The sequence below is a fragment of the Eriocheir sinensis genome, chromosome 18, assembly GCF_024679095.1.
Source record: "Eriocheir sinensis breed Jianghai 21 chromosome 18, ASM2467909v1, whole genome shotgun sequence".
NCBI classification, from domain to species: Eukaryota; Metazoa; Arthropoda; class Malacostraca; order Decapoda; family Varunidae; genus Eriocheir; species Eriocheir sinensis.
Window position 1 is genome coordinate 17,319,642 of NC_066526.1, and position 25,000 is coordinate 17,344,641.

At 43.6% G+C, this 25,000-nt stretch overlaps 1 protein-coding gene across 3 annotated transcripts in view; it reads right to left on the reverse strand.

Annotated features, from left to right (window-relative positions):
• LOC127000389 (basement membrane-specific heparan sulfate proteoglycan core protein-like) overlaps positions 1-25,000 on the reverse strand; it is a 155,281-nt gene that overhangs the window by 15,190 nt on the left and 115,091 nt on the right. For all 3 annotated transcript variants that reach the window (XM_050864068.1, XM_050864070.1, XM_050864067.1), the window contains exons 4-7: positions 22,035-22,242; positions 14,390-14,560; positions 10,455-10,586; positions 8,677-8,815 (exon numbers count right to left, since the gene is read on the reverse strand). In XM_050864068.1, the coding sequence (XP_050720025.1) occupies positions 8,677-8,815; positions 10,455-10,586; positions 14,390-14,560; positions 22,035-22,242 (650 nt within the window). The remainder of the gene's footprint in view (positions 1-8,676; positions 8,816-10,454; positions 10,587-14,389; positions 14,561-22,034; positions 22,243-25,000) is intronic.

A 25,000-nucleotide genomic window follows, 5' to 3' on the forward strand; every position in this document is an offset into this window, starting at 1 on the left:
TGCGTGGATAGAAGAGAGTCGATGTAGGTGGTGGTGGTAGTGTTGGCAGGACGATGTTAAAGGTATGGATGAGGGTGATAGGGAAGAGTAGAATTGTTATCGGGTTGGAAATAAGACCAACAATTATCAAGTGGTTTGTTGAAGAGTGTATAAACAGGTGGACCGCCAAAGTGGTATTACGGTGAACAGATAACCAGGTGGAGAGATAGAATTAGAACCACAGATGGATAACCAAAGTAAAATAATGGCATCCCAAGATCGTGAAAGTCAGGGCAGACACAAAACTTGGTGGAATGGTAAAATTGTAACCGCAGATTCACAGCCAAAGTAAAATAATGTTCTTCAGTTAACTAGAATTGACATACGATGATGATGGTGACAATGATGATAATGATAGTGATGTACGAATCAGGTGTTCCTCTTCCTGGAGCAGACTCTAATAGGCTTAAACGATGTATAAGGAAGACTGATTACGTATTCTCCAGTTCTGGGAAACACATAACGAAGACAAAGCCGACACAACGAATAGATGTGATCCTCTTATATGGGAATTGGTAAAAAGAACTACATTATCTCTACAACAAGAACAAAAACAACAACAAAAGCATCATCTACAGTCAAGGAGAGACAGGGGGGGGGGGGGGGAAGTGGAGGAAAGTATCAAGTTGGTAGAGATGGCGGAGGAATAAAGGAAGAGATATACAGAGAGAGAGAGAGAGAGAGAGAGAGAGAGAGAGAGAGAGAGAGAGAGAGAGAGAGAGAGGAGGAAAAAAAATTATGGTTAATAGAGATGGTAGTGCTTGTTGAAGGGAGATATGGAGAAACGGCCGGAGAAATGGAAGGAAGAAAGGAAGAAATATAAGCAAACTTGTGATGGTGGAGAAAATAGGAGATGGAGAGAGAAGGAAAGATAGGAGGAGACATATAGAAGGTTGTGCTGATGGAAGTAGATAAGAGGAAGAAGAAGGGGTGGATGGAGAGAACGAGAGGGAAGAAAAGAGAGAAGCAAAATATAATAACAAGAAGGAAACAGTAACAAGAAAAAATGGAGGAAAGAAACAAGGAAGGAGGAAGAGGAAAATAGAAGGATGAAAGGATTTAGCGAAGGAGGTAAGGAAGGGAAGAAAGAGGCCGTAGTTAAAATGAAGGGATGGAGAGGAAGATGAAGAAAGAAATAAGGAAAATAGAGAGAAAAGAGGAAACAGAGAGACAGAAATAGAAAGAGAGGGAAGGAGAGAAAGAGAAAACGTAGGAATATCAGAAACGAAGAGAGAGAGAGAGAGAGAGAGAGAGAGAGAGAGAGAGAGAGAGAGAGAGAGAGAGAGAGAGAGAGAGAGAGAGAGAGAGAGAGAGAGAGAGAGAGAGAAGATTGGAATGGAGGAACAACAGATTGGGAGGACGCAGTGGAGAGAAACAAGAGTGGAGGAAAAAGCAGATAATGGAGAGGAGTAGATTGGGACAAAGGAAAGAGAGAGAGAGAGAGAGAGAGAGAGAGAGAGAGAGAGAGAGAGAGAGAGAGTGTTCATTGTAGAGAGGAAGTGAGTGTGTTGTGATGTAGAAGAGGAGGAGGAAGAGGAGGAGGAGGAGGAGGAGGAGGAGGAAGACTGGAAGGAGGAAGAAGGAGGAAGAGCTGGTGAGAAAAGAGATAAATTATAGTCAGATGATGTTCATAATTACTGAAGATTATTATTATTATTATTATTATTATTATTATTATTATTATTATTATTATTATTATTATTATTATTATTATTATTATTATTATTATTATTATTATTTATTACATTGGACTTACTTATACTTCCCTCTCCTTCTTTTCTCTATCCCTCCATCCTTCCTTTCCCTCCTTCCTCTTCTTCCTCCATCATTCCCACTTTCTCTCCAACTTCTCCCTTCTGCTCTCCCTTCAATCCAAGTTCTCTCCTTCCTACTGGCACTTTCCTCCTCTCCTTTCCTCCCTCCTTCTCCCTCTCCCCCTCTCTCCATGTAGCTTCCCTCTCCCCCTTCCTTCCGTCCCTGCCTTCACCTTCCTGCCCCCTTTCCCCCCTCCTTCCCCTCTCTGCCCCCTCCCCCCAGTGCAGTTGACGCTCGGGTGAACTAATTAGGTAGCCGGGCCACGTCGGGGTGAGGGATGGCACCATAAATAGTCGGATATGGCACTGTAGCCGGCCACGGTGGGGGGGGTTATGGTGTCCGGATGTCGGGGTGGCTGTAGCGGTGTTGGGATGGTGCATTGTGGGTATGGTGTGGTGTGGTCTGGTGTGGTTTGGTATGGTGTGGTGTGGTGTGGTCTGGTGTGGTTTGGTATGGTGTGGTGTGGTGTGGTCTGGTGTGGTTTGGTCTGGTGTGATGTGGTATGGTGTGGTGTGGTGTGGTTTGGTATGGTATGGTGTGGTGTGGTCTGGTGTGGTTTGGTATGGTGTGGTGTGGTGTGGTTTGGTATGGTATGGTGTGGTGTGGTCTGGTGTGGTTTGGTATGGTGTGGTCTGGTGTGATGTGGTATGGTGTGGTGTGGTGTAGTATTGTATGGTGTGTGGTATGGTGAAGTATGGTGTTTTTTGCCATTGATCTGCTTGCGTTACCGTAAAGAAAGTAATGGTGAGATATGGTGAGGTATGGTGTGGTGACAGTGGTAGTGATGGGACTATAAATGAATCTAAGTTGACAGTGACAGGCGTGCTATTTGGTATGGTGAAGAGGATACAAATGGTGGTATATGGTATGGTTGTGTGGTACTGTAGGTTATGGTGACATGGGAAGCCCTGACCGGCACTTTAGGCTATGGTATGGTGACAGGAAGCGTGCAAGAGGCTATGGTGAGAGGTTATGGTGACCAGGGTGGGAGTGGCACTATACCTTACGCTATTGTGACGAAGGTGGGAAGGACAAACTAGTGACATAAGGGAATGGCACTCAAGTCTATCGTATGGTGTGAAGGGCTTACAATGGCACTGTAATATATGGTGGCAAGGTGAGAGGATCATGGTAGCAGCCTAGAGTAATGGCGGCAGTGTTTTTATTGTGTCATAGGAGTTAAGGGTACCATATGAAGCATTAATATTACTCTCAATGCTGCTGTAAATGAATTAATTGAGTAAGTAACATGCGACAGGAAATTTACGGGTGAAAAAATATCAGAGGCACAAATATCTCCATCACCATCTTTTAACCCAGAGACGTAGAAAACCAGTGATGTAAACAGTGAAAAAAATACGGGAAAAATATCAAAGGAATAAATTTATCACCATCTTTTAACCCAGTGACGTAGAAAAACAGTAATGTAATAAAAACGTAAGAAATGTAAGTAATGTCAACCCAAGCTTGCGCCGTAAAGAATTCGAACCGCTTTGATGGATGTTAAGTTGATGCGTCTAACCGGCATCTTCCAAAAGGCCGCGAGAATATTACATGACCTGCATTATCAGAGGATCAAGAGGCGGCGGCGGCACGCACACGCGGCCACCGCCCACCGCGGCTAATGAGGGACTGACTTATTGAACACAGGACCGCCGCTTAAATGGGCCGATCACTCCGAGGCAAGATAACGAAACATTGGCCTTCACGATAATAGTGAATGAAAGGAAACTATTGTGGGAGTATTAAAAGAGAGCAAAAGCGAGAGTGACTTACCGAACACTAAACATCCTTACTTATATACCCCACGGTCCGCTATACCAAATATGGGAACTTTTGCCATCACGAATCCCCTTCACGTTAATAGTAAATGGAAGGAAACTATTGTGGGAGTATTTAAAGAGAGCAAGAGCGAGAGACTGATCTACCGAACACTTAAAATCCTTACTTATATCCCACGGTCCGCTACTTCATTACCAAATAAGGGACCTTTGGCCATCACGAATCCCCTTCACGTTAATAGTAAATGGAAGGAAACTATTGTGGAAGTATTTAAAGAGAGCAAGAGCGAGAGACTGATCTACCGAACACTTAAAATCCTTACTTATATCCCACGGTCCGGTACTTCAGTACCAAATAAGGGACCTTTTGCCATCACGAATCACCTTCACGTTAATAGTAAATGGAAGGAAACTATTGCAGGCGTGTTTAGAAAGAGTGAGAATAAGAATTAGACTTACCTACCGAGTACTTAAACTTTACCTTGATACACGACCCGCCACTCCACTACCAAATCAGAAAACACGCCGTCACCAATTCACGATGATGACATATGAAAGAAAACTGTCGCTGAAGTGTTAATAGAGGCAGCAAGATCTGATACCTATGAGCTACCTTCCTGATACTACTTAAAGGAATCATGAACCAACACCTGCATAGTAAACAAAGGAAGATGTGTTCGTATAGACGCAGTGAATGAAACAATGGAAAACAAAAGCTAGTGAAAAGCCGACCTTCTGAACATAAGATCTTCACCATAGACAATACTATCACTTCTGTACTATATGAAAGAAGCGTTCACCATCATAGTAATAGTAAACAAAGGATAGTAAAGTGTATATGAAGCTTAGAATGAGAGGGTGTCACATGCAAGCATAAAAAAAGTGATAACGTACATATATATCCCACATAAATATTCCCAAGTTAAATAAAAATCAAGTATTAACTGTATCACCCACTCGGCATAATATAAACTGAATAATTAACTAACTCTGTAAATGGACAAGTAAAAGTAGATAGAAAAAACATGTTATTTCTTTCTCTCTGCCATCAGCGTTAACGACAACAAAAATATCACGGCAATCCTATTTAAAGGGAAAAATATTAATCGCATCCCTTCCCCCCCTTCCCTTCCTCCTTCCCCCTCCACCCACTCCTCCCTCTCTCCCTCCTTCCCTCCTCTCCCTAGTCTCCCCTTCTCCCCCTCTCCATGCACTTCTCCCTCCCTTCCTCCCTTCTTTCATTTCCCCCTCCATGCACTCCTCCCATCCTCCCTCCTCTCCCTCTCCATCCACTCCATCTTTCCTTTCTCCCTTCCTCCTCCCCCTTTCTATATACTCGTCTCTCCCTCTCACCTTTCCTCCTCCTTCTCCCATCCAGTTCATTCCCTCCCCCCTCCCTTCCTTCCTCCCTCACTCCTCTCCCTTCCTACATATCCATCCCTTCCTCTCTCTCATCCTCATCCCCTTTACACACATTTCCCACCCTTCCTCTCTTCCTTCCCTTTCTTCCTCTCTATATATTCCTTCCCTATCCTTTCCTTCCTCCTCTTCCTCTTTACCTACTCATTTCTCCTCTCCTCCGCCCCCCCCCCAACCTCTCTCTCTCTCTCTCTCTCTCTCTCTCCCCCCCCCGTGCTCCCTACATACCCTCCTCCCATCTCCCCGCTGCTCTCCTAAAGCTATTAAATCGTCTATATTTCCGCCGCTTATTGTGGTGGGGCCCCTGAGCGAGCAGAGGCTTCTCCCCCACCAATCACAGGCCGAGGGGTCCCTACAAAGGCCCCGTAACGAGCATGGCCACTCCACTCAATAAGCATATTTTTCCCAGCCTCTCCACTCAACCAGCATATTTCGTCTCGTCAACTGGGCTACTCCACTCCTTTGTGTGTTGTGGTGCCTCTTTTTCCTCCTCCTCCTCCTCCTCCTCCTTCTCCTCCTTATTTTTCTCCTCCGGAAACTGGGCGCTTTCCTTTAAGTAATATATTGATTATTACAACAAACTCCCGCTGAAGTAATTAGTGAAAGAAATAATTACCTCATTAACACCTACCATATATCATACCTGTATTTTTTTTATATACCATTTACCTGAGAGGACTCTGAACGTAAAATGGCTTTGAAACCTTGATAACAAACACTAACAATAACAACTGCAACAACAACAACAAAAACAACAACAACAACAACAACAACTTTCTTCTTTCTCTACCTGATTCGCCTCTGAATATAATAACAATCACAACACCAGCAACAATAATATTAATGGCAATGATAATACCACTAATAAAAATAATAACGAAAATAAAGTTATATATGACGGAGAAAGGAAAGGACAGACAGAGTAGAACAAGGGAAAGAAAGGAAGATAGGAATGAAGGAAACAGGGGAGGAAACGAAAATAAAAGGAAGGAAGAGAAAATGGAATGAGGAAATAGAATCATAGGAAGAGAGAGAGAGAGAGAGAGAGAGAGAGAGAGAGAGAGAGAGAGAGAGAGAGAGAGAGAGAGAGAGAGAGAGAGAGAGAGAGAGAGAGAGAGAGAGAGAGAGAGTAGGCCACCCTTACCTGTAATACCCTCTCTTTTCAGCAAATAAGTTAAGCCTCGAACAAATAATTGAAATAAACACTGTAAATAAAGTAAATACAGGGACACGAAGAGAGAGAGAGAGAGAGAGAGAGAGAGAGAGAGAGAGAGAGAGAGAGAGAGAGAGAGAGAGAGAGAGAGAGAGAGAGAGAGAGAGAGAGAGAGAGAGAGAGAGAGAGAGAGAGAGAGAGAGAGAGAGAGAGAGAGAGAGAGAGAGAAGAGTAGGGAGAAAGAGAAGTGAGAGGGAGAGAAGGTGGAGGGATTTACAACGCACCAGTCTGAATAAGAAAAAGAGAAAAGGGATAGAGGTAGAGAGGAAACAGGAGAGGAAGGAATTGAAGAGTCGAGTTGGAGGGAGGCAAAGGAGATGGAGGAAAGGGAAGGGAAGAGGAAAGGGAATGTGAAAAAAAAAGTAATATCACCCAAAAATGAAGAAAAAAGGAGGAGTAAAAAATGGATGACGAGCAGAACGAGGAAGGATTGGAAAGAAAAATAGATGAAGAATAGAAAGAAGGCAAGATCGGAAAGGAAAAGAAGGCAGGCAGGCAAGCAGGAAGGAAGGAAGGAAGATATGGAAGAAGCAAGGAAGGCAGAAAGGAAAGAAGGAAGGATGGTAGAAGGAAGGCAATGAAGAGAAAAGGAAGAAAAAGGAAAAAAAAAAGATTGAAAGAAGGAGGATCTCCAGCTAACTGAAGTAAAGGAAGGGAAAGAAGGAAGAAAGAAAGGCAAGGATTGGAAGAAAGAAAGGAAGGCAAGGAATGGAAGGAAAAGAAAGGAAGGCAAGGAATGGAAGGAAAAGAAAGGAAGGCAAGGAATGGAAGGAAAAGAAAGGAAGGCAAGGAATGGAAGGAAAAGAAAGGAAGGCAAGGAATGGAAGGAAAAGAAAGGAAGGCAAGGAATGGAAGGAAAAGAAAGGAAGGCAAAGAATGAAAGGAAAAGAAAGGAAGGCAAGGAATGGAAGGAAAAGAAAGGAAGGCAAGGAATGGAAGGAAAAGAAAGGAAGGCAAAGAATGAAAGGAAAAGAAAGGAAGGCAAGGAATGGAAGGAAAAGAAAGGAAGGCAAGGAATGAAAGGAAAAGAAAGGAAGGCAAGGAATGGAAGGAAAAGAAAGGAAGGCAAGGAATGGAAGGAAAGAAAGGACGGCAAGGAAGGGAAAGAAGGAAGAAAGAAAGGCAAGGATTGGAAGAAAGAAAGGAAGGCAAGGAATGGAAGGAAAAGAAAGGAAGGCAAGGAATGGAAGGAAAAGAAAGGAAGGCAAGGAATGGAAGGAAAAGAAAGGAAGGCAAGGAATGAAAGGAAAAGAAAGGAAGGCAAGGAATGGAAGGAAAAGAAAGGAAGGCAAGGAATGGAAGGAAAAGAAAGGAAGGCAAGGAATGGAAGGAAAAGAAAGGAAGGCAAGGAATGGAAGGAAAAGAAAGGAAGGCAAGGAATGAAAGGAAAAGAAAGGAGGGCAAGGAATGAAAGGAAAAGAAAGGGAGGCAAGGAATGAAAGGAAAAGAAAGGAAGGCAAGGAATGAAAGGAAAAGAAAGGAAGGCAAGGAATGGAAGGAAAAGAAAGGAAGGCAAGGAATGAAATAGAGAAAACATCAAGAAAGAGATCAATAAAAACAGCCTCATCTAACTGACACCCGACCAAGAACATCTCCGTATTCCCTCACTCCCAGAAGTTGCCGGATAAACAAAAGCAACAAAGTATAGCGAACGTTAACGAGGATAAAGCAAGGCAGGAAGGAGTGTAAAGAAAGCCAAGCCAGCAATACACTCACCTATTAAGAGCATATCCCGCCCTCCATCCTCTCAGAAGTTACCGGATAAACAAAAGCAACAAAGAAGGAGAACATGAACGAGGATAAAGAAGGACAGGAAGGAGGATAAAGAGAGCCAAGCCAGCAATACACTCACCAGTCTCACCGATTAAGAGCATATCCCCGCCCTCCATCCTCTCAGAAGTTGCCGGATAAACAAAAGCAACAAAGAAGGAGAACATGAACGAGGATAAAGAAGGACAGGAAGGAGGATAAAGAGAGCCAAGCCAGCAATACACGCACCAGTCTCATCTATTAAGAGCATATCCCCGCCCTCCATCCTCTCAGAAGTTGCCGGGTAAACAAAAGCAACAAAGTATAGCGAACGTTAACGAGGATAAAGAAACACAGGAAGGAGGGTAAAGGGAACCAAGCCAGCAATACACTCACGAGTCTCACCTATTAAGAGCATATCCCCGCCCTCCATCCTCTCAGAAGTTGCCGGATAAACAAAAGCAACAAAGTATAGCGAACGTTAACGAGGATAAAGAAACACAGGAAGGAGGATAAAAAGAGCCAAGCCAGCAATACACGCACCAGTCTCACCTATTATGAGCATATCCCCGCCCTCCATCCTCTCAGAAGTTGCCGGATAAACGAAAGCAATGCAAAGTAAGATGAACGTGAGGAAAACCGAGCCAGCCAGTCACTCACCCGTCTAGCAGCATCTCTCCGTTCTCCCGTTCCCAGTAGTTGACGGCCTTGGGGTACGCCTCCACGTGACACTCTATCTCCACGTCCGTGCCGATGGGCGAGCCGATGAGCTGGTTGTCCGACTTCACTACGGGCGAGACTGTGGGAGGGAGACGGTGCGGGAGACTGTAGAAAACAATGTAGGGGAGACAAAGCTTCGTACTGGCAGGGGAAGCTTGTGAAGGGTGGGTGGGAGTGATGGAGAGTTAGTGGAAGGGGGGGAGATTGTGTCAAAGTGGAGGAGAGGGAGACGGTGTGGGAGGGTAGAGAATCATTTAAGGGAGAAAAAAGCTTCATAATGGCATGGGGAACTTGGGAAGGGTGCGTAAGAGTGATAATGAGTTAGTGGAAGGGGGGAGATTGTGTGAAAGTGGAGGGGAGACGGTGTGGGAGGGGAGAGAATCATTTAAGGGAGAAAAAGCTTCTTTCTGGCAGGGGAAGCTTGTAAAGGGTGTGTGGGAGTGATGGAGAGTTAGTGGAAGGGGACAGATAGTGTGAAGGTAGGAGGGAGACAGTGTGGAATAGTGTAGATCATCATGTAAGGGAGAAACGGCCTTGTACTGGTAGGGGAAGCATGGGAAAGTTTGTTGGAGTGACGGTTAGAGTTAGTGGATGGGGGAAGGTTCTGTGAAAGTGGGAGGGGAACGCGGGAGTCTTGTTAGGTAAGAGAAAACATGTGTAGGTGTGGGAGAGACTATAGGAGAACCGTAGGATGAAGGAGAGCATTCATGGCTGCGTGGGTGAATAAAGGAGGATAAAGGAGAATGGAGGTTGTTTGTGCGTGAGGGGGAGGGAGGGGGGGAGGTTATGTCGGTGTTTGTCATTGTGTGTGTGTGGCAGGGTGAGTGAATGAACCTTGTGTGTGTGTGTGTGTGTGTGTGTGTGTGTGTGTGTGTGTGTGTGTGTGTGTGTGAGTGACAGACCTGCTTGCGTGTATGCGAGTATACAATTGTGTGAATGGAAAATCTACGTGGGTGTATTTCGGAAGCCTTAAGATTGAGTGTCCAAGAGAGAATGCAAAAGGTCAAGGGTTAAGTTCAGACAATGTAGGTGTAGTATAAAGACTCATTAAGGCCAAAGGTGTATTTTATGTGGTGAAGAAAAACTGAATATACAAGCATAGATGTAAAAAGGACATGTAGGGCTTGTATCCAGAGCATGTTTAGAGAGGGAAGGGAAGGTATAGAAAGGTCAAAGGTGTAGCGTATGCGATGTAGCACGAGTAGGTGTACACAAGGAGGGAGCAGGAAGGTCAGGTGTCAGGGTGTAGGCAGGTAGGTCAAGATATCTCACGGTAATTATTAGAGTAACGTTCGGCAGGCTGAGAAATGCCGTGGGTGGTGTGAAATATGTAATGCTTGGATGGCGGGGAATGCTGGTGTGTGTGTGTGTGTGTGTGAGAGAGAGAGAGAGAGAGAGAGAGAGAGAGAGAGAGAGAGAGAGAGAGAGAGAGAGAGAGAGAGAGAGAGAGAGAGAGAGATGAATAAATGAAGGAATGAAGGAAGGAAAAGAAAGAAGAAAAAAATCATCCACAATACCATAGCCTTGAGTGAGATACCGAGCACACACACACACACACACACACACACACACACACACACACACACACACACACACACACACACACACACACATTTACACCCCGCCCCCCCCAACCCTCACACACATACATCTTCCCTCTCCCCACACACACACACAAACAAACAGTCATACACTCACCAACACACACAGAAACTTACAATTCACGTTGACAATGATGCGCTTGCTGACGGAGGGCGGCACACCGTTGCTGGCTATGCACAGGTATGCTCCCATCTGCTTCCGGGACACTCGATCCAAGGTGAGGTTGTTCCCGGGTACCGACTCAACCTCTGGAGGGGAGAGAGAAGCAAAGGTTGGCAGCGAAGAAAGTGCGATAGGGATGCAGGAGGGATGACGGTGCGAAGAGGTATTAGCATGGTAGGAAGTGGTGGGAGGGAATGGAAGAGGGAAAGAGGAGTAATTACGGAAAACAAAGAAAGTACGGGAAACAAAGAAAATACGGAAAACACAGAGAAAGGTTGACAGAGAAGTTGGAGAGATGGCGGAGAGAAGAGGTATTAGCAGGGAGAGAAGTGGTGTTAGGGATAGAGGAGAAAGTAAGAAAGGAAACACGGAGGAAGGGCGACATGGAGAGCGGAGAGAAAATAGAGAAGGAGAAAGAGGGAAGGACTGAGGGTAGACGAATGAGAAGAAGAGGGAAAGAGATGAAATTAAAAGGAAAACATGGACGAAGGGTGACAGGGAAGGAGGAGAAACAGCTGAAAGAAAATATAGAAGTGAATGAAGAGAAGGATTGAAGGGAGATGAAAGAAGAAAGAAAAGAGGTAGAAAAGATCGTGAGATAAAAAGTTATAAAGTCGTAAAAAAAGGAAGAGAGAAAGAGAAGGAAGATGAATAAAAGTGATTCAGGAAGGGAGAAGAGAAAGGGAGAGGGAAAAAAAGGAAAGAGGTAGGGAGATGGAGAGATAAAGTAGGGTTGGAGAAGGAAGGGGAAAGAAAGGAAGGGGATGAAGGGGATTGGAGAGGAGATGAGAGATGAGAAGGGACAGAGGGAGGAGGAGAAGGGGGAGGAGGGAGGGACAATGTGGAGGTGACAGGTGGTGAAGGGAAAGGAGGGAGGGAAGGAGGAAGAGAAGGAGGAAGGGAGAGAAGCTGAGAAATGGAGGAGAGAGGGAGGATAATAGAGTAGAGATGATGGAGGAGAGGGAAGGAGAGAAAAAAAGGGACAATGAGAGAGAGAGAGAGAGAGAGAGAGAGAGAGAGAGAGAGAGAGAGAGAGAGAGAGAGAGAGAGAGAGAGAGAGAGAGAGAGAGAGAGAGAGAGAGAGAGAGAGAGAGAGAGAGAGAGAGAGAGAGAGAGAGAGAAGATGGAGAGTGGAGGTAAATTTAGTAACGGAGGAGGATATAGAGGGGGAAAATGAGGAATGCGAGGTAGAATGAGGAGCGTAAAGACGAGGGAGGAAGGGAGGAAAGGTTATGACGAGGGGAAGGGAGGGAAGGGAGAGAAAATGAAGGGAGAATGGGAGGAGAGATAAGGTAAGATTGGGTCGTATGGAGATGAAATGAGGGATGGAGAGAAAAAGAAATAAAAAGAGAAAGGAAAGGAAACAACCACGTGACTTGAAAGCGAAAAAAATGTGGGAGAGAGAAAAAGGAAAAGTGTGAAATAAGGATAAAGGAAAGTTGAGGTTTATGCAGATGAAATGAGGGATGAAGACAGTAAGAAAAAAAAGGAAAACAGGAAAAAAACTAACATGTGAAATAAGGGGAGTAAATATCGTGGAAAGACAGAAGGAAAAATAATCAGAAAGCAAAATAAAAGCAAGCAAAAGGAGGATATGAATTAACGGGATGATAAATAACAAAACATACAGGAAAATAGAAGAAAAGGAGAGGCTTGCAAAATGAGGAAAAATATGTAGTTGAATGTAAATGGAAATATGAAAATAAAGGCAATAAAAAAGTAATTAATTAGAATGACGTGATAAAAATAAACAAGAAACAAGAGTGAAATAAAAAAAAAAGTCAGAAAGGAAAGGAAAAAAAGGAAAGAGGAAGTGTTTGGAAAAAAAAATAGAGAAAGAAAAACGGAGAGAGAGAGAGAGAGAGAGAGAGAGAGAGAGAGAGAGATGAATAAATGAAGGAATGAAGGAAGGAAAAGAAAGAAGAAAAAAAATCATCCATAATACCATAGCCTTGAGTGAGATACCGAACACACACACACACACACACACACACACACACACACACACACACACACACACAGAAACGGAAAGCAAGTGACTGAGAGAGAGAGAGAGAGAGAGAGAGAGAGAGAGAGAGAGAGAGAGAGAGAGAGAGAGAGAGAGAGAGAGAGAGAGAGATGAAAAATCAAACTAATCTCCATAACTGACTCACGTTCACCTCAATGCAACGTCCATCTCGTTTATTTTTTTCCCCCTTTTTTTTCCCTTCACTCCCACGCACAGGTACACGATGACTCACTTCCTGTTCCGTCTTTCTCTCCCCTCTCTTCCTCTATCGCTTTCCCCTCCATTTCTCTCTTCCTCTCCACCCCTTTCCTTCCTTCTTTTCCTCACTCTCAATTCCTTTCATTCTTCCCTTCTCTTTCTCTCCCATTTTTTTCTTCCTTTTCATCCCTTTCCTTCCCTCTTTTCTTCACTATCAATTCCTTTCCTGTTTTCCTTTTCTTTCCCTTCTCTTTTCTCTCTTCCTTTCCATCCCTTTCCTTCCCTCTTTTCCTCACTCTCATTCCTTTCATTCTTCCCTTCTCTTTCCCTTCCATTTTCTCTCTTCCTTTCCTTCACTTTCCTTCCCTCTTTTCCTCACTGTCAGTTCCTTTCACTTTTCCCTTCTCTTTCCCTTCTCTTTTCTCTCTTTCCATCCATTTCCTCCACTCTTTTCCTCACTCTCAGTTCCTTTCATTTTTCCCTTCTGTTCCCTTTTCTTTCCTTTCCCTTTATCTCCTCATTTCCATTGATTTTGTTTCCTTTATTCCTAACTATCCTTTCCTTCTATTTCCCAATCTTTTCCTATATCTGATTTTGTTTTCTTTCTCCTTCCTCTTTCTGCCTCTGTTCCCTTTTCTTTCCCCAACTTTTTTTAAACATTTATTTCCGTTTTTCTTCCTCTCCCTTTCATATCTTTGTTTCCCTCTTTTCCCTCCCTTTCTCCCTTTTTGTTGTTGTTTCCCTTTCCCTCCCACTGTTGTCTCTCCTTCCTTCCTTTTTCCTCCAACTATTCCCCTTTCTCTTTTCTTCCTTTTTCCGTACTAGTACCCTCTACTTTTCTCTCCCTTTCTTCCTCTATCTTACAATTGTTTCCTTCATTTCCAACTATTCCTCTATCCTTTTCCTCCCTTTTCCTCTTATTATTTCCCGCTGTTTCCGTTTCCCTTTTTCCTCCATTTAGTTTCCGTCTCCCTTCCTTAGTCACCCTCCTAATCTCCTCCCCCTTTCCCTCCATTTGAATCTCCTTCCTCTAATATTTTCCTTTGTTCCTCTTCTCTTAATTTTCCTCTTCCTTTTTCTCCCTTTCTCGTCCTTCCTTACTTTTTTCTTATTTTTCCATTTTTTTTTGCTTACTTCTGTCCCTTGTCTCTCTCCCCATTCACTTTTTTTCCCATTCTTCCTTTTTTTTATACTTTTCCTTTCGTTCATTTATTACTGTCACTTTTTCCTTGCCTTCTTTTCTTCCCGTCTTCCATTCATTACGATCTTTTTTCTTTTTATCTATCATTCCTTTTGTTTTTCTTTCCTCGTGTTTTTTTTCTTTTCCTCCCTCCCTCCCTTCATTGTTTTATGCTTCCTCTTTTATTTCCTTTTTTTATTTTACCTTCCCTCTAATGTTCTCTTATTTCTTCTCTACTCTTATCTTCTCTCCTCCTCCCTTCCCTTTCTTCTCTTTTTTTCTCTCTCTCCCTAACCCACCTCAACATAAAAAAACAAAACATAACACACATACACACACACGCACACACACAACCCCTCTCTCTCTCTCTCTCTCTCTCTCCCATTATTTTCTACCTGTTCCTAAAAATTTAATTCCCTTCGCCACCACTATAAATAAAATACCACCTTCACGCCCCCCACCCCCTACCATCACCACCCCCAACCACCTCCACCATCACCCACCTTTGGCCGTGTCTCTGGTGGATGTTTTGAGGGTGATGCGTCGGTTGTCCTCCCTCTTCCACTTGATCTCTGGCTTCGGGTACCCTTCGGCCACGCAGCGCAGCGTCACACTGTCCCCCTCGTTGACGGTGGTGTCCGAAGATGTCTCGTCGTTGATGATGTCCGGGGGAACTGAGGGGAAGGGGGAGACAGAGGAGATCAGAAAGGAAAGGAATAGTGAGATTTAGTAATTTGCTTGACTCTGTTCCTGTCTTCTTCTTATTTTCCTTTTCGATTATGCGGTGGGAGATGAAGAGAGGAAGGAGTGAAGAAAGAGAAAATGCGTTGTAGAGGAGAAAAAGGACATCAGGGAGGAAAGTCACAGTGGGGTTTAGTACTTTGTGTGGCTTTGTTTCAGTCGTTTTCCGTAGCTTGTGTCTGTTCCTTTCCGATACAGCGTTGTGAAGGAAAGAGAAGGAAGGGGTGAAGGAGAGTAAAAGAAACTGTTGAAGGAGGAAGAGAGGAATCATGAAAGAAAGTAACATGGAATTCACTACTTTACTTGACTCCCTTCCTTTAAAGTAGCTTGTGTCTGTTCCTTTTCCATACAGCATTGTGAAGGAAAGAGAAGGAAGGAGTGAAGGAGAGTAAAATGAACTGTTGAAGGAGGAAGAGAGCAATCACGAAAGAATGTAACATGGAATTCACTACTTTACATGACTCCCTTCCTTAATAGTAGGTTGTGTCTGTTCCTTTCCGATACAGCGTTGTGAAGGAGAGGAATGACAAGCGTCGAGGGTTGGACATAAATGGGATAAAGAAAGCCGTGCTGGGGGAGGGGCGAAGAGCGCACATGACTGGCAGATTGCAAATGGGTCCCTGCAGTGAAGGATGGTGGAGAAGTATACGTGAGTGAGAAAAGGAAAAGGGCAATGTAGAGAGTAAGGGAACATGAAGCAGATAAATTAATTGAAAAAATCGTGGATATTTTTTTTAAGAGAAAGCAATAAGGATTTTTCAACACTATCCCACTAACTCTGCTTTTCTTTCCTTACAGTGGTGTGCGTGCGTGTGTGCGTGCGTGCCCAAAGCCGCCTGGTCGATGATGCTCCCCCCGCGGTAAGTACAAAACTGGACTTGTATCACTTTAGAAGAACAGTGTATTCCATGACACCACACAGTCTTTATACCGCGTGAGAACAGGTGTTAAGAAGACAGGTAGCAAGCGGTATGTATGCACACCTGAGTCATATATTTGAGGTGAGGAGTGACTTTGGGACTCTTGGACACTTTAGAACAAAAAACAATCCTTACACGTTTGGGTATAGATATGAATTAGCACGGACAAAGGGTAAGGAAAAAGAAGAGAACAGGAAGAAAAGTAAGATAAGGAAGAGTAGAAGAGAGAATGAAAGTACGAGAGGAAAGTACGAGAGGAGGAAAACAGGGAAGACGAGAGTAAGGAAAGTACGGAGCAGAAAGGAAAAGGAGAAAAATAAGAAAAGGAGTAGAGAAACCGGGAGAGCGAAGGGGAGGCGTTACTAAGGAGGCAGGTAGCATGTTTGGTGGTATGTGTTCCCACCTGAGTAATAAATATGAGCTGAGATGTGAATTAGGACCTCCAGGACACTTTAGGCCACAGTTTAATGTCAACACCACAGGCTTTAGCGGGCTGGATGAGACAGGTGGGGAGGGGAAGCGGGCGGCACCGTGCTTGGACACCTGAGTAATTTATACCAGGTGAGGTGTGACTTTACGAGGATGGATGCCTTTGTTTGGCCGCGGCGAGACTTGTTGCTGTTTATGTTGCAGTCGCTTCAGTTGTTGTTTGTGTTGATGTTTGTTTTTGGCGCTGATGTTTGTTGAGAGTAAATAGCGTAATGGTTATAATTGTATTCACTTATAGATATCCTTTGGTGGTATCTATCGTGTCGTTTATATTTTTAAGAGCTTTATGAACACACTGAATATATCCTTTTTTCTTTTCTTTATACTTTAGACAGCAAAATTTCCTAACCCTTCCATTTCATCTCCTTTCCTCCTTTTTTTTAATCTTTTCTTCCTTTCGTCGATAGCTCATCCCAAGCCTTTCATTATTTTTTCGCCGGACTTCCTCTCCTCGTTTTTCTTATTTCACCTGCACATATTTTTCCTTTCCTTTCCTATCCTTTCTTTTCCTCTTTTTCTTTACTTTTCCAGCATTTCCTTAACTTATCTTAGTCTACCTAACCTTTATTTTCATGCATTTAGATTCTTTTTGCTGCATTCTCTTTTCTTTCAATTTTATTCCTCACATATGTTTACCTTTCCTTCCCATTTCTTTCCTTTCCATTTATTTCTTTCCTTTTTGCGTTTCAGTTTGTCTAATCTCCTTCCTTTATTGTTTTTTTTATTACGGTGCCTTACCTTACCTTACCTTACCTTACTTTACCTTACTTTAGCTAAACTTTCCTTCCCTTCTCTTCCCTTACCTTCCCTTACCTTACCTTACTTTTCGTTAAATTACCTGCCCTACTTTTCCTTGCTGTTCCTTTCCTTGTGGCACGTTCTCCTTCCATTGCATTATCTTCTTTACCTCTCCCCGTCCGTACCTTTCAGACCCTTTTCTCAGTGTGGGTACGATTTACATTAGTGCCAAAGGAAACCAGCGCCACTTTGCTTTGTTGTGAAGAATGATATTACCCACGAAGAAGAGACAAAGAGATAGGGAGATAGAGAGATACACATACATACATACAGACAGACAGACAGACAGATAGATAGATAGACAGATGGATGGATAGATAGATAGAGACATTATGAGTATTGATTTATTAGAGACGTATTGGGGAGCCACGTGGTTGCTCACTCACTTGAAGGAGGGAGTTAAGACCTGCACATTAAGCCTGAAGAGTAGTATTAGATGTCTTGGAGGAGGAGGAGGAGGAGGAGAAAGAGGAGGAGGAGGAGGAGGAGGAGGAGGAGGAGGATAATGTATTGAAGTACTATTTGGAGGAGGAAGAGGAAGAGGAAGAGGAGGTGGAGCATCATTCATTGGACTACTAACAGCTGGAGGAAGAGGAAGAGGAGGACGAGAAGGAGGAGGAGGAGGAAGAAGAGGAGGAGACGAAAGAGAAAGAAAGCATACATCGGAGCAGCATGAGAGAGAGAGAGAGAGAGAGAGAGAGAGAGAGAGAGAGAGAGAGAGAGAGAGAGAGAGAGAGAGAGAGAGAGAGAGAGAGAGAGAGAGAGAGAGAGAGAGAGAGAGAGAGAGAGAGAGAAGATTAGATAATGGAAAGGAGGAGGAGGAAAAAGGAGGAGGAATGAGAGTAGACGAGAAGAAAGAGGAAGAGGAGGATTAGTGAAAGAGGAGGAGGGAAGATAAAAGGAAATAAAGAGGGAAACTAAGAAAAAAATGAGAGAGAGAGAGAGAGAGAGAGAGAGAGAGAGAGAGAGAGAGCGAGAGCGAGAGAGAGAGAGAGAGAGTCAACGCAATCAATAAACAAAAATAATAAAAGCAATAAGCGTAAAGAAAGATGGAAAGAGAAAAATAATAATTAGGGACACAGTCTGTAATGAAGGTGGAGAGGGACGCAGCAGATAGAGAGAGGGAGAGAGGGAAAAAATGGAGGGGCGGAGGGAGGGGAGAGATAAGGGAAGAGAACGAAGAAATTGTTAACTACACTTTACCTTTTCTTTTCCCTCCCTCTTGCAGTATATGGTGGAAATCTGATTGCTCCTCCGTGTAGCTTCTAAGTGGTGATGGTGATGATGGTGGTGATGGTGATGGTGGTGGTGGTGGTGATGGTGGTGACTGGTCCTCTCTGTATCTACTTGAGTATTTGATGGTGGTGATGTAGATGGTGATATGATGATGGTGTTATTGGGGATCATTTGAAGTTTCTGACGTGATGGTGATGAAGATGGTGATAATAATGGTGATATGATGCTGGTGGTAGTGGTGATGGTGATAGTAATGAAGATGGTAGTGAAAAGGACGACAATTATGGTGATGAAGATGATGATGATGATGGTGATGATGATGGTGATGATGGCTTTTCTCACCATCATCTTTCGTCTTAGTGTTTGTGTGTTTTCTCGCCTCATTATCTTCCCTTCCGTCTTTCTTCAGCCCTTCCTTCCCATCATTTTTATTGCCTTTCTCACCCCTTTAATTAATATCAATTTTGTACCCTTCCTCCTCCTCCTCCTTCTCCTCTTCTTCTTCCTCTTTTCTTGTCTTCCTTCTCTTATGCTACAGATTTCTCCTTTAACTCCACAATCACCACCTCCACGTTCCTCCTCCTCCTCCTCCTCCTCCTCCTCCTCCTCCTCCTCCACTTTCTCTTCCCAGCAGTGTTACCAGCGTTGTTAGTGGTGGACAGGCCCATTAAGATAACAGTGGTGCCCTCTTTGATAAGTAATGTACCGATGCCGGGGGATTGGCAACACTGGGGCGGCTACCGTGACATGCACACTCAGAGCTGGTAATGCTGCGTCCCTCCTGGCCATTTCTAGCGCACGGAAATTGGTGGGAAGGTGTTGCGAGGTGTTGAAGGGAAGGTGCTGCAGGGAGGGGGAGGTGGGGTGAGGGAGGTGAGGTTATGCTGCGGCTAATTGTCTTGTTTGTGTTGAGTCTGGTCTGTTTTTCCTTTCTTGAGTAGGTGTAATGTGGGTGTGTTTGTATGTGTGTGTGTGTGTGTGGAAGGGGGTGTTAGTGTGGATGTGTGTGTGTGTATGTGCGTGTGCGTGTGTGTGTGTGTGTGTTTTTCATTCCTTTGTTTCATCCTTCTTGCAATATTTAAAACTTCCCACGTTCGAACACTTTTATCTTTTTCATGTATTCAACATTCCACTCTAAGGACACAAGGGAATTCGAACGTCCAGTCATTCCTTTTCCTGCCTGAATATCAACAGCGGAGTCTTTTTCTTTTGTTTATCTGTCTATTTAACGGAACTCATCACGTCCCTTCACACATACACATACATCGTCCTTTCGCTTAGACATTTAGCAAGTTACTTTTGTTAATTTACTCTACGGAATATAATAAAAGTAGATTGATGGACCTCGACATAGAAGCAGATTTGAAAGTGTCCCATTATATCATTAGCGCATATTCCTCCTTCACAAATGTTTAAGAATGTGAGTGATTTGTTTGTCTGCGTGACTTGGATTTGACTCATTCAGGGCCTTCATAAATATTCCCTTCACCTTTATATTTAGCAGGCGAGTCTCTTATCTCTTCATCAGTTTTATTCATTTTCATCTTAGTTATATCATTATGGCATTTTTATCCTTGGCAAATACTGAGAGCGTGAAAAATACGTGTCTGCGTGTTTTAAACTTAGCTCATTCAGGGCCTGCATATATATTCCATTCAGCTTAATATTTAGCTGGCGAATGTCTTTATTTCCTCATCTGCGTTTCAATTATATCATCAACAAATCTTTATCCTTAGCAAATATTTAAAAAAAACGTGAATATTTTTTGCTTTCGGGAATTTAACTCAATCAGAATCTTCATACATATTTCCTCACCTCGATTTATTTTTTCATCTGTGACTCCATCATGCCATTTACTCGTTTTCTTTCAGCACAAATATTTAAACACGTGAATCATATTTTGTTTTCGTGCCAAGGCCATAAGTCAATTACAGTCTTCATGTATATTCCGTTACCTTGGCATATATATTTTTTTCATCTGCTGCTCATTTATACACGTTAATACTCTTTCTCTATGCATATATTTAAACACGTGAATCTATTTTTTTGTTTGTTTTCCTGTTGGAGGTATAACTCAACCAGAACTCTCCTATTTATTTTTCCTTTACCTCGATCTATATTTTATCTGTGACTCCCATTAACACATTTCCCTCCATTGTAAACACTTATAAACACGTTAATCTTTTTTTTTTTCGTTTCATAACTCAATCAGGCTTTTCGTATATTTTCCCTTCATATCGATCTCTTTATCCCTTCATATATTTTTTCCCTAAACCTCGATCTTTCTGTGAATCAATTCCACCATAACACATTTTCCTCCAACATAAACATTCATAAACACGTGTACGATTTGTTTTTTGTCTTCGCGCTGGAGGTATAACTCAATCCCTTTACCTCGATCTCTTTATTCATCTACTACAATTTTCATAAACACATCCAACCAACGTAAACATTTATAAGCACGTGTACGATCTTTTTGTCTTCGCGTTGGAGGTGTAACTCAATCAGGACTTCCCATTCTTTTCCCACACATCGGTCTCTATATCCCTTCATGCATTTTCCCATCACCTCGATCTCTCTTTGACTCAATAACACATCTTTTTCCAGCACAAACATTTATAAACACGTGTATGATTTTTCTTGTCTTCGCGTGGGGGCATAACTCAATCAAAACTTCCCATTCTTTTCCCCCACATCGGTATCTTTATCCCTTCATGTATCTCTCTTTGACTCAATAACACATCTTTTTTCCAGCACAAACATTTATAAACACGTGTAAGATTTTTTTTTTGTCCGCATGAGAGCACAACTTTTTCCCCCACATCGGTCTCTTTATCCCTTCATGCATTTTCCCATCACCTCGATCTCTCTCTGACTCAATAACACATCTTTTTCCAGCACAAACATTTATAAACACGTGAATGATTTTTTTTGTCTTCGCGTTGGGGCATAACTCAATCAGAGCCTGCCTATACATCCCCGTCGCCCCGGCACTAAGCAGGCGAGTCTCCCTTCCCGCGCTCCATAATACATATTTCTCCCGGGCCGTTCTTATGCGTTGGCACGAGAGGAATGAATGGATGGCCCCTCGCCGCCGCCGCCTCCGCCTCCTGATGCATGGACTCACACCTTCCCCTCAGCACTAATATATGGCAGCCCAGGCCCTTCATCCCTTCACCCTTCACCCCTGCCCCTTCCCCTCCTGGTCCTTCATCCCTTCACCTCTTCTTCCCCTTCAGACTCTTCATCCCATCACCGTCTTTTTCCCCAGCTCCTCTTCTTCACCTCCAACACTTTTCCCTTCATTCGGGTTCTTCATTTCTTCACCCTTCCCCTTCCCTTCCAGGTCCTATATCCCTTCACCTCTTCTCCTTCCCCTTCAGGCCCTTCATCCCATCACCATGTCTTTTTCCCTAGCTCCTCTTCTTCACCTAAAGCACATTTTCCTTCATTCAGGTCCTCCATCCCTTCCCATTTTCCCCTTCCCCTCTTCATTCCTTCGCCTCTTCATTTATTTACCCATTTCCTTCCCTTCATACTATCTACTCAACGTGCACCTTGACGCAGCCCACACTTCACCCCTTCACCCCTTTATTTTCTCACCCTTTTTCCTTTCATCGCCATCGCCTACTTCCCATAAATCTTGATTCAGCCCTCTTCACCCCTTAACTCTTCATTCTTTCTCCCTTTTTCCATCATAACCCCTTCATCCTTTAACCATTTTTTCCTCCTCACCTCTTCAATCTTTCACCATTTTTTCCTTTTATCAACATCACTTACTTACCGTGGACTTTGGCGCAATCCCATTCTTCACCCCTTCATCCTTTCTTTACCCCAACACCCTTTCCTTCTTTCACCCTTTCTTCCACTCCGTTATCACTAGTTCCTACATTCCTTCTTTACCCCATCACCCTTTCATTCTATCACCCTTTCTTCCACTCCGTTATCACTAGTTCCTACTGACCGTGGACCTTGATGCATCCCACTTGGTTCTGCATGACGGGGGTGTTGATCTGGCACATGTAACAGCCGCTGTCGCTCTCCTTCACCTGGCGGATGTGCAGGTTCCAGGTGCGGTGCTGGTCGTGGGTGAGGGTGACGCGCGCGTTGTGGGTCACGACGCGGTTCTGCAAGGTCAAGATGGTCTGAGAGTCGACCTTCAGCCACCCGACCTGAGGGGAGAGAGGGAGAGAAGTGGATGAGGGGAGTGAGCGATTACAAGGAGGGAGTTTAAGTAAAGAGCTTTAAGGAGTATGGATAAGGCTGCATATTATTGTTAAGATGGTCTAGGAGTCAGCCATCATCCACCTGATCTGAGGAGAGACAGAAAGGGAGAGGAGTGGATGAGAGGGGTAAGCGAAAGTGAAAAATGGAGAGGAGTGGATGAGAGGAGTGAGTGAAGTGCATGTAAAGATGGAGTTTGAGGAGTATGGATAAAGTTGATTTGTATAATTAAAATGTTCTAGGAGCCAACCTTTAGGAACCTGACCTGACTGGAAAGGGAAAAGGAGAGGAACTGATAAAGGACTTGAACGAGTTACAAGGAGGGATTGAGGGAGTATGAAGACTGTGTTGTATATATAATTAACGTGGTCTTGGAGTCAACCTTCAGCCAATCGATCTGAGGAAAGAAGAGGAAGAAAGGAGTGGATGAGGTTGCAGGAGGTAAAGTGTGGGAGAGACATGAACAGAATAAGGAGACTTCGGAAGAGGTTGTGTAGTTGATATGATTTGGAAATCCACTTGTATCTAAACCAGAGAGAGAGAGAGAGAGAGAGAGAGAGAGAGAGAGAGAGAGAGAGAGAGAGAGAGAGAGAGATAGAGAGAGAGAGAGAGAGAGAGAGAGAGAGAGAGAGAGAGAGAGAGAGAGAGAGAGAGAGAGAGAGAGAGAGAGAGAGAGAGAAGTGAATGTATGAATGCTTAAGACAAACAAAAACTCAAATGAATCAAGGAAGTAATGCAATCTACTTATATAAAAAAAAGAAAAATAAGTAGATAATAGTACCATGAGTCCACTTCCGCGCACCCAAACTGCAACAAGTGAAAAAAAGAGAAAGCGTGAGTGAATTAGACACGAGACCGAGAACGTGGATGAATAAAGAATGACGCAGCGAGACAACTAAAAGAGACTACGAGGGAGAGAAAAAAACACACGAGAGGATTAGGTGGAGGAGAGAAGTGGAGAGGCGTGGAGGGAATACATCAATAAAACAAGAGGGCAGAGTGTGAATGTGAGTGGATTATACCAGGAGATGAGAGGAGGGATAGCGGATAAGGTGGAGAGGTAGGGGGAGGGGGAGGGGAAGGAGCGGAAAGTGACTGAGAGAGGAAAGAAGTGGATGATTTGGATAAGTGGATAGAAAGATAGATAGATAGATAGATACACAAAAAGAGGTAGATATAGAGATGTGTGGACGTGTGTGAGAGAGGATAGACAGATAAATATACAGATAGAGGAAAATGTGGAGAGGTTTTGCGTGTGCGTGTGTGTGTGTGTGGGGGCGGGGGGGGGGCGGGGGGGAGGTCCAACTCTGACCATTCTAAAATACCAACTTGGAACATCGACGATCTCAACAAACTCGGGCCATTCTGAGCGACAAACTCTGGCCACTTTTATCACAAACTTGAACAATCGTTTATTCCTACTCGAACTCAAGATCCCAACTTCAGGTGAATCATCCGAATCACCTTCTCTCCTTCACTCATGTCCAGCCCAAGTTTTATTTCCAGACCGAGTAAGCACATCATGGACAAGTGTTTTGACATAGCGCGTCCCCGACAGGTGAGATTACAGCTTTCCGTGCAGTTTTCCTGATTTATTAGTATATCAAGGAAATTAAACAAAAGTGTAAATTACTGAACTCTATACAAATTGTGTTCTAGCGTCCGGCGATTACATCACATAAACCTTTTGCATACCCTAGTCTATATCAGTTGGTCCACTATTGTGTTCCGAGTTGGTATCTTGTGGTCCGAGTTGGTGCCGGTCCGGTCCGAGTAGGCAATGGTCCGAGTTGGGGGTGAACCGTGTGTGTGTGTGTGTGTGTGTGTGTGTGTGTGAGAGAGAGTAAGGTGAGAGGGTGAGGGAAGTGAGAGTAGGGTGAGAGGGCTGTGAGGAGAGGCTGAGTGAGAGACAAGGGGCGAGAGAGGGGGTGTGAGGAGAGGGTGAGTGAGAGAGAGAGAGAGAGAGAGAGAGAGAGAGAGAGAGAGAGAGAGAGAGAGAGAGAGAGAGAGAGAGAGAGAGAGAGAGAGAGAGAGAGAGAGAGAGAGAGAGAGAGAGAGAGAGAGAGAGAGAGAGTACAAAAACTAGAAAACTAAAATATATCACATGTATGTAAAAGGTTAAATGAAGAATAAAAGTAAAGCTTGAAAGAGAAGAGAAATGAAGACGGTAAAAATAGATGACATATATTTCTCTAGCAATTCACTTTATTTACTTTATGACATCATCACGAGACGACAATTTATTCACCTTTTTAAAATTAATATAGACATCTTGATCCGTTTCCTTGTGATTTAAAAACAGAGGAGTATTAAAGGAACATCTAGAGGGCGTGGGAGTACGATATTTTTTACTGGATATGGGAGTGAGTGCGTGGGTGAAGGTCATAGTCCGTATCTTGAGCGGAGGAGTGGGAGGAAAATGAGAGGGATGAAGAGAGGAAAAGACAAGATGAAATATGATAAGGAGAAGAAAGAGGAGGTGAAGGTGGAGGAGGAGAAGGAGCAGGTTAAGGAAAGAGGGATGAGGGAAAGAATGTGAAGGAACAGATTTATGGATAGAAAATAGGAACGTAATATATGGGTGAAAAATAATGAGATATATAATTGAAGGAGCTGAGGAAAGTGAGAGGTAGACAGAGAAGGAGGAAGGGAGAGAGGAAGGCAGGGAGGGAGGGGAGGAAAGTAAACGGGAAAGAGAAGGAGGGA